We start from the raw sequence: 9,849 nt of genomic DNA, 5'->3' as shown, positions 1-9,849 counted from the left end.
TCCCTCACTCGTGAACAAGACCTCTAGGTACTTGAACTCCTCCACTATAATCACGTTTTTACAATTTAGATCACACTTAAGACATTTTCTTTAGAACTGATCCAAAGCGAGCGTGTCAGCTCCCTGCAGCAGCAATATTATATGACTGTGATCGCGTAGTTTAAAGCAATGTAATGACCATATGTGACACAATCATGGGGTAAGCGCAGCAAAATGATGAACGGCACATTCAAATAGAAATAGGTGTATTCATGCAGACTGCATGCCTCGGTGTAAGAATCAATTGCATTAATTGTCAAACATGGAAGTGCACTGTCTGCATTTAATTGTCTTTATGCAACAAAAATATGCAACTTTATTGGCATTATTTGTCATTAAGCATCTGCCATGTTTCCTTCTTCTGCAGTAAGAATGATGTAGGAGTGAGAAAAGTGAGTAAAATGTGAGAAAAGTGAGCTAAATGTGATAAATATATCTGCTAGAAAAGTGTGAATGAACTTTTACATTCGGCACCTTATAGTTATACAAGTGCACATATAATCACATAATGTACATACAAAACCACATTAGTAAAGATTATTCCCATCAAAAACATTTTAAAATACCATTTTAGTTAAACTCATAATTAGTAGGTTTATTAGTAGTAATATTTATTTATTTTAACTGGGGAAATGCAAGCCAGCTGACTGTGCATCGAAGAAATTGCTTGCTATTTTTATGTGCCGGTTACAACGGGGAGTCCATAAAGAACGCAGTTGAAAGCTGATGGTGTCAGATTGGGTTTGTGCTGAAACTCTTCTTTCAAGTCACCGACATCAGAGTGATCTAAAATGAAATGAAAATGTGTTCTGATCAATTAGGCTTTTGACACAGCTAATTCTGTATTTCACATATTTTGATATAATATAAGTAATATTGTCCTTTCAGAGAAACTGAAATGTTAGAAATATGTTGTTTATATGGGAAACAAAGGTCACAGAAATGCTAATTTTTGTGATGTAGAGAACATAATGTACTTTACCATTTAATCCTATGGCCTTTTGGTCACATGATATCTCTCCGGAGTGAGTGTCTCGTCTCAAGGAATGGACAATCTGCCCAGAGGTCTGTTTGAGGCTCAGAAAATCTGTAACAATACAGATTAATTATAATTCATATATAATTCCCAAAGTTATGAGAACCCAACAGTGCAAACAGCGGGAAAAAATAATAATTTCGCATTAAAGGGAAACACTTTTTGGGGAATTTTTGCCTATCGTTCCCAATCATTATGAAAGACTTTAAGATGGATGTATTTTATTTTATATTTTAATGTATTCTAACGCGTAAATAAACATAAATAAAAGTACGCTTACAGCGGAGCCAATGGGTGGTCCTCTATTCCACCCATAAAATCTAATAAAAAAACATCCAAAAAGCGCCAACAATATTCCATTTACATTTCGTGACTACAATATTAACCAAGTATTAATGATATTGTTATTATAAGCGCTGACACAGACAAATAATTTATAGTGGCTCCGTGATCTCGAGCTAATATGTGCCAATGTTGACATGACCAACTCATGAGCTGCCTTTTTATTTCCTTGCTCGTCAAACTTTATTGCAGATCATAAATCATGCCTCTCACATTGATAGTGGAAGAGCAAAGACGTATTCCGACAAGTTGGTACACTTTGACAGCCACTCTAGACCCAGAAATGGCGAGAACGACACAGAAAGATGCTTGGTTCCATCCCCCCACCTTTTTTTGCGAGGATTATGAGTAATTCTTTATCTAAATGGGAATATATGAACACCTTAGCATACACCACCTTAAAGACAGCAGACATTGTACAGTAAGTGATGTTTTATTATGTTTGTTGGCTCTCATAAAGTCTGCAGTGAGTAGAAATCAGTGATGTAGTTGGAAAAAAAAGTGAACGTCGTGATGGATTTTTGAACTTATGCTTATGCTTAAAATGAGCAAAATAGGTAACTATTAAATGTTATTATAAATGCCCATTACTACATGACATTGGCTATATAAATAAACATTGATTGATTGATTGATTGATTGACATATATACTTACAATGTGTATACAAAACCTTGATGGAGGAGTTTGGATGTATTTTAGAGTGCTTTTAAGGCAGAATAGAACAACTCATATAGGCTCCATTGTAAGCAGACTTTAGATCGCATTAATTTTCTATTTACAATGCATTAACAAAAAATATATATATATCCGTCATCATGTCTTTCATACGGAGCCCCTAAAGGGACATGGGATTTTTTTTTTTTTTAGACATGTATCTCGTGGCCACGAGAAACTTTTTATTAAAAAAAACAAAAAAAAACAAAAATTTTTTTTTTTTTTTTTTTTTTACTAAAAGTTTCTCGTGGCCACGAGAAAGTATCTCGTGGCCACGAGAAACTTTCTCGTGGCCACGAGAAACTTTTTATAAAAAAAAAAATATATATTATTTTATTTTTTATTTTATTTTTTTTATAAAAAGTTTCTCGTGGCCACGAGAAACTTTTTGGTGTGTGTTAAAATGGCAGTTTAGGAGTTAATATGGCTGTATTTCCAATTAGGACTTTCCCCCATGTGTGTTGTGGCAAAATGTGAATGCTTGATTAGTAGGTGTGAGACAAACACTTAATCTTCCTGGTTATTGTAACGCTACGTGTTTGACATTATTTAAGACTTTATAATGCCCGGGAAAGGACAGTTTTCCTCTTCTGTGTCTAAAAAAAAAAAAATTCCCATGTCCCTTTAGGGGCTCCGTACTTTCATAATGATACGATAGACAATATTTTAAAAAAAAGTGTTGTTCCCATTTGATGAAAACAGTTAGATGTGAGTTAAATACGTACTATCCAAAAAGTTAGTCATGTATTGGGAGTTTTGTTGAAGGCTGCTATGCCACTGGTTGAGGACAATACAACTGACACCATTTAAGCTCATCAACATAGCGACCTCCAATGGCTTCTCCAAAGTGCGCCATCCTGCCCTGGAGGAGGAAATGAGCAAGGTTAAGTTTAAGAGGAAAAGAGGGCGCATGAGGCCAATATTACAACTAAACAAGACCAGTCACACCAAAAAAGGGTTTTTGAGATAGGTTGTCAATCACAATAGGAAAATGAATGTATTTTACTAATATGTAGAAAAGATAATTTTACCTCTTGTGCATGTCAAATTGTGAGAAGTGTTGGGTGTTGGTAGTGCTCTGGACCAGGTCAAAGAGAACAGCCATGTGACATTCTGAAGAGAGCAAAATCATCATTATCACTGTCTACACATATTGTTAATCACAGGATTGACGTATATTAATTTTTATAAGGATTATATACCATTCATTATTAATCTATCTTGAGCAAAGAGACTCAAGACATATTTGCATTTAATGTGTTTATTAAACACCTTTACTATCATGTTCATGTTAATAAAACCAACATGTATCTACGTTAATGTGTACATGTTACTCCTTTTATGTTATTGATGTCATATAGTCAGCCCTCGCCACATTGCGCTTCAAATATTGCAGCTTGACTATATCACTGTAAGGTACAGCCTTTTTTTGTGCATCTTCTACATTTTTGGGGCGTAAATTAAGTGTTAAATGACCTTTACTTTTGTCTTATATGTATTACAGTTCATTATTTGTCAAATGTTTTTGTGACAATGCCGCATGTCCGCTGTTGTCATGATCCCAAGACGCAGAAAAGGCAAGCGTCGTACAGGCAGGTCTTTTAATTAGGAACCAGGCAGAAAGAAGAATGACAAAAGTCTAGCAGGATTTAAGAACACAATAGCTCATTATGGTATACACTAAATAATTAACCAGCACTGAAGGAGGTGTAACAAGGTGGCATGTAATATAACTAATTAACAATGGAAGAGCAGGTGTCCTGCCAGGCAAAGGAACATAAAGTAAAGGTGCTTCAAAACAGAGACCAAAAAAAGAAGTAATGACAAAACAAGAGAACCAGGACAAGAAATTATTCTTAAACAAAGGAAAATAACAAACATAGCCAAAACTGTCATGTAGGATCATGACATTTTCTATTAATATGCTGTGGCGATTGAGAAAAGGAATTCCCCAAAAGGGACTTCCTTTTCCGGCTCAAGAGTAACTTCCAGTGTAGTGTACTGTGTACAAACCCTGTTTCCATATGAGTTGGGAAATTGTGTTTGATGTAAATATAAACGGAATACAATGATTTGCAAATCCTTTTCAACCCATATTCAATTGAATGCACTACAAAGACAAGATATTTGATGTTCAAACTTATAAACTTTTTTTTTTTTGCAAATAATAATTAACTTAGAATTTCATGGCTGCAACACGTGCCAAAGTAGTTGGGAAAGGGCATGTTCACCACAGTGTTTCATGGCCTTTCCTTTTAACAACACTCAGTAAACGTTTGGGAACTGAGGAGACACATTTTTTAAGCTTCTCAGGTGGAATTATTTCCCATTCTTGCTTGATGTACAGCTTAAGTTGTTCAACAATCCGGGGGTCTCCGTTGTGGTATTTTAGGCTTCATAATGCGCCACACATTTTCAATGGGAGACAGGTCTGGACTACAGGCAGGCCAGTCTAGTACCCACACTCTTTTACTATGAAGCCACGCTGATGTAACACGTGGCTTGGCATTGTCTTGCTGAAATAAGCAGGGGCGTCCATGGTAACGTTGCTTGGATGGCAACATATGTTGCTCCAAAACCTGTATGTACCTTTCAGCATTAATGGCGCCTTCACAGATGTGTAAGTTACCCATGTCTTGGGCACTAATACACCCCCATACCATCACAGATGCTGGCTTTTACACTTTGCGCCTATAACAATCCGGATGGTTCTTTTCCTCTTTGGTCCAGAGGACACGACATCCACAGTTTCCAAAAACAATTTGAAATGGGGACTCGTCAGACCACAGAACACTTTTCCACTTTGTATCAGTCCATCTTAGATGAGCTCAGGCCCAGCGAAGCCGACGACGTTTCTGGGTGTTGTTGATAAACGAGTTTTGCCTTGCATAGGAGAGTTTTAACTTGCACTTACAGATGTAACGACCAACTGTAGTTACTGACAGTGGGTTTCTGAAGTATTCCTGAGCCCATGTGGTGATATCCTTTACACACTGATGTCGCTTGTTGATGCAGTACAGCCTGAGGGATTGAAGGTCACGGGCTTAGCTACTTACGTGCAGTGATTTCTCCAGATTCTCTGAACCCTTTGATGATATTACGGACCATAGATGGTGAAATCTCTAAATTCCTTGCAATAGCTGGTTGAGAAAGATTTTTCTTAAACTGTTCAACAATTTGCTCACGCATTTGTTGACGAAGTGGTGACCCTCGCCCCATCCTTGTTTGTGAATGACTGAGCATTTCATGGAATCTACTTTTATACCCAAGCATGGCACCCACTTGTTCCCAATTTGCCTGTGGGATGTTCCAAATAAGTGTATGATGAGCATTCCTCAACTTTATCAGTATTCATTGCCACCTTTCCCAACTTCTTTGTCACGTGTTGCTGGCATCAAATTCTAAAGTTAATGATTATTTGCAAAAAAAAAAAAATGTTTATCAGTTTGAACATCAAATATGTTGTCTTTGTAGCATATTCAACTGAATATGGGTTGAAAATGATTTGCAAATCATTGTATTCTGTTTATATTCATATCTAACACAATTTCCCAACTCATATGGAAACGGTGTTTGTACTTTCAGGTCAACTTTCACTTTCATGTATAGCCTCCTAACACCCAAACTCTTGTATGACATGCATTTTTAATTTATATTGGCTATTTCGAACCCAAAGAGTAGAACAACTAAAAAAGTTGAAAGCTGCCATCTGAATGTTTAGAAATGTTTACAGCGATCTTGAATCCAACATAGGATGTGGTATACTCTTCCTTTCACCACTAATTGGCAGTATGATGTCCTCATAAGTGAACAAAATGTTGTACTGTGGTCTACACAATCAAAAATGTGATGTCCACAAATGTGGACGCCACGTCCTAAGAGGTACATTTTATGAAGAGATTAAATAGCTGTTGATGCACTTAATTTTTGACTCCTGTCCCACCATAACACATCTGTTCTTTGTGAGACTTTGACGTCAACAATATCAAAACACAACAGTTTCGGAGTTGCGGAGGGTGCTGGAGCCTATCTCAGCTGCATTCGGGCGGAAGGCGGGGTACACCCTGGACAAGTCGCCACCTCATCACAGGGCCAACACAGATAGACAGACAACATTCAGACTCACATTCACACAATAGAGCCAATTTAGTGTTGCCAATCAACCTATCCCCAGGTGCATGTCTTTGGAGGTGGGAGTAAGCCGGAGTACCCGGAGGGAACCCACGCAGTCACGGGGAGAACATGCAAACTCCACACAGAAACATCCCGAGCCTGGGATTGAACTCAGGACTACTCAAGACCTTCGTATTGTGAGGCACATGCACTAACCCCTGTGTAGATAAATATAGTAAATTACAGTTCTTCAAGGTACAATCCATTTACACAGTACTCCAATCGCTAATTATTGGACTCCATGGTCATTGGTTTTGACTTTTCTGTTGCTCGATCTTTGCTATGGCCAAGTACACTAATAATAAATCCCTTAAGCCTGGTTTATACTATTGCGTCACAAAACATGGGTAAGCAACACAGTCTTGCTCCTCCACTGCGTATCCTCACGTAAACCCTGAAAAGCTACTTTCAAAAATACTAGTTTGTGTCAGCGGCGACGCAGACCGCAGAGCTGTGATTGGTCAGCTTTTGCCGAGGAGGGTCCCTGAGCACAGGAGAGCAGACGTTGTGTTTGAAATGCACAAAGTAACTTATGAAATAAAGCATCAATGATTTAAAATTTGCATGCAAAAACTGATATTGTTTACTTAATATATTGATGTGCTATCAAAATTACTACTGAAAGTGTAATTTTTTAGCATATGTGTTGTTGTGTCCAAATAAAGTAACACAAAGTACAAAACTCTTTAACTTTTATTACCAAACTTGTGATAACAACAGGTTAAATTCCGACGCATATATTTTCTCGTGAACACACATATTTTTCTTTAACACACACACAACGCTTCTTAATTCTGTCAATCATATTTCAGGTATTAAAGATTAAAGATTAAAGATACCAATGATATGACATATTCACAAATGTGAGCTCTAAACATTGATAACACATGCATAAACATTAACACCAGCAGGCCGTTACAATAGTTATTTAACAGTTTTGTTTATTTTCAATTACATTACTCTCTTTTATACCATGTCTTGAACGGCAGGATAGCGTTGCAAATTCGCTGTCCTCTGTCGCAACTTGTTTAGGATTTGCACAGCCACAGCCCACCTTTGCGAATGTCTTCTCTTCTTCGCGAATTAAGAAATGTGAATACTAAAAGTGACTATTGCTTTAAAGGGATTGGTTGCAGCTCCAACATTAAAGTGAATGTCGTTTCAGACGCCATTGTTTGCAAGTTTACAACCACTCTCTCTCTCATGAAGATAGTCAACTAGAGTTATAGTTGCTCACTAGTGTTGGGAGTAACACGTTACAAAGTAACGCATTACTGTAACGCCGTTACTTTCGGCGGTAAATAGTAATCTAACACGTTATTTTTTATATTCAGTAACTCAGTTACTGTTACTACATGATGCGTTACTGCGTTATTTTACGTTATTTTTTATGTAGTATCGGCTAGAAACTGAGAAGATCTGAGTGTGTTTTATTGCAGCGCTGCAGAAGAGGCGACAAGAAAGAGTCTGTGTGTATGTGTGTGGGAGGGGGCATGTCTGTGTTTACTAACAAGACATCATGGCGAAGCCCAAAGCCGAGTTTCTTAACATAGAGATATTCTCAATACTTTTCTTTTGTCGACCACAAAGAAAAGAACATTTTAGTTCAATCTAAGTTGTGTCTTGGATCAAAGATCCTATCTACTGCCCAAAACAGCAATTAAAATCTGCTGAAACAGCTACAAAAGCAACATGCTTCGGCAAAGCTAGTAAAGAGAGACACACTTCACCTGCTAAGCAACAGCGGCTGGATTTTAACGAGGCACTGCGCACTGAAGGTACACACACTCTGTCAATTCTCTTATATACTGTTGCTCTTTCATTCTGGACTTCTAGAGTGTTTGATCATCACATCACTCTAAATGTATAGACTATAAAGTTCACAAACATAAAGAGGGATGCTAGTGGGCCAGGCCAATCTTTCCTTATCTCTAAAATACAACTGGGGAAATGTGTAGTGTTCTGGTCTTCAGACATGATTTTATTTCAAAATTCCTTGAGATAAAAAAAAATGCCTGGTTAGGCTTTGTCACGTGGGGGGGTCGCAGCTCGCTGCGGGGTTGTTCTTCCAACGCAAAAGACGGCTTCGGACGACAGCGTGAAGGTAGGCTTGGATTTATTTAACAAAATCACTCACTACCACAAACACAAAAATACAACAAAAAGGCAAGCGTGCCTAAAACACAAAAGAAGCTGCTAGTTAGCAGAAGCTATGACATGGACTATGACTTACTTGGTCAGCAAGAGACATGAACCGGTGTGACACAGACAATGAACGCAGAACGAGTGAACAGAAAGAAAGACTTAAATAACACAGACATGATTAACAACAGGTGCGTGACTCAAAACAGGTGCGTGACATGACAGGTGAAAACTAATGGGTGACCGTGGAAACCAAACAAAACAAGGAAGTGAAACCAGGAACTAAAAAAGAGTCCAAAAAACAAACAGCACATGGCCAAACAAAAACATGATCAACAGACATGACAGGCTTTGTGTATGTAGTGTGTGCCTTCCTTGGTTTACAGCGATGTTGTTATTATGCTGTTTGTTACTTATGTATGTTATGTTGCAGCTATTTAAAATAGTTTTGTCAATTTGTTCTGGCCTGAAACAAATCGGCCCTTTGAAACATATCTTTGTCTTTGTGTGTTGTATGTAGACCACATTGCTTAGCAGAGTTCAGTGATGCAAATGCATGTCAAGTTGATCAACATATTGTATTATTCTCCAGTGCAATAACAGTACTGAAATGAAGGCTAAAAGGGCATTAAATGGGGCCTTAAAAAAATAAAAATTCATATAAGTAACTAAATAGTTACTTTTCACAGTAACACATTACTTTTTGGTGTAAGTAACTGAGTTAGTAACTGAGTTACTTTTGAAATAAAGTAACTAGTAACTGTAACTAGTTACTGGTTTTCAGTAATTAACCCAACACTGTTGCTCACACAGAAAACACTACCCCTTTGGGTTTTGTAAGATAACTGAAAGTCATGCGTCTGCGAGCTATAAACGAACCAAGACACTGTCGGAGAGGACGCAAGCTAAATACCTGACGCCAGAGTATATACCAGTCTTTAAAGGCCTATTGAAACCCACTACTACCGACCACGCAGTCTGATACTTTATATATCAATGATGAAATATTAACATTACAACACATGCCAATACGGCCGGGTTAGATTAGTAAAGTGCAATTTTAAATTTCCCGCGAAATATCCTGCTGAAAACGTTTGCGAGTGACATCACGGATTGTTGCGGACATTTTGGGACACCATTATGGCCAGCTATTAAGTCGTCTGTTTTCATCGCAAAATTCCACAGTATTCTGGACATCTCACAACACAAACACGTAGCGGCTACATCGTAGCCGGTGTTTCATTGTTTACATTCCCGAACGATGACAGTCAAGCTTTACCATTGGCCTGTGGAGAACTGGGACAACAGAAACTCTTACCAGGAGGACTTTGAGTTGGATACGCATGCTTGTGGAGATGGGACAACAGAGACTCTTACCAGGAGGACTTTGAGTTGGATACG

At 37.9% G+C, this 9,849-nt stretch overlaps 1 protein-coding gene across 10 annotated transcripts in view; it reads right to left on the bottom strand.

The window, feature by feature from the left end:
- Nucleotides 1–272: 272 nt before the first annotated feature.
- LOC133657441 (cilia- and flagella-associated protein 46) overlaps nt 273–9,849 on the bottom strand; it is a 105,326-nt gene continuing 95,749 nt past the window's right edge. For all 10 annotated transcript variants that reach the window (XM_062058771.1, XM_062058774.1, XM_062058775.1 and 7 more), the window contains 4 exons: nt 3,165–3,246; nt 2,859–2,995; nt 1,022–1,126; nt 273–825 (listed from right to left, as the gene is read on the bottom strand). In XM_062058771.1, coding sequence (XP_061914755.1) covers nt 716–825; nt 1,022–1,126; nt 2,859–2,995; nt 3,165–3,246 — 434 coding nt within the window. In that variant the 3' untranslated portion in view covers nt 273–715. The remainder of the gene's footprint in view (nt 826–1,021; nt 1,127–2,858; nt 2,996–3,164; nt 3,247–9,849) is intronic.

This window comes from Entelurus aequoreus, linkage group LG09 (assembly GCF_033978785.1).
Source record: "Entelurus aequoreus isolate RoL-2023_Sb linkage group LG09, RoL_Eaeq_v1.1, whole genome shotgun sequence".
Lineage (NCBI taxonomy): Eukaryota > Metazoa > Chordata > Actinopteri > Syngnathiformes > Syngnathidae > Entelurus > Entelurus aequoreus.
Note: the sequence above shows the minus strand (reverse complement) of the source record. Positions and strands in the feature narration are given on the sequence as shown.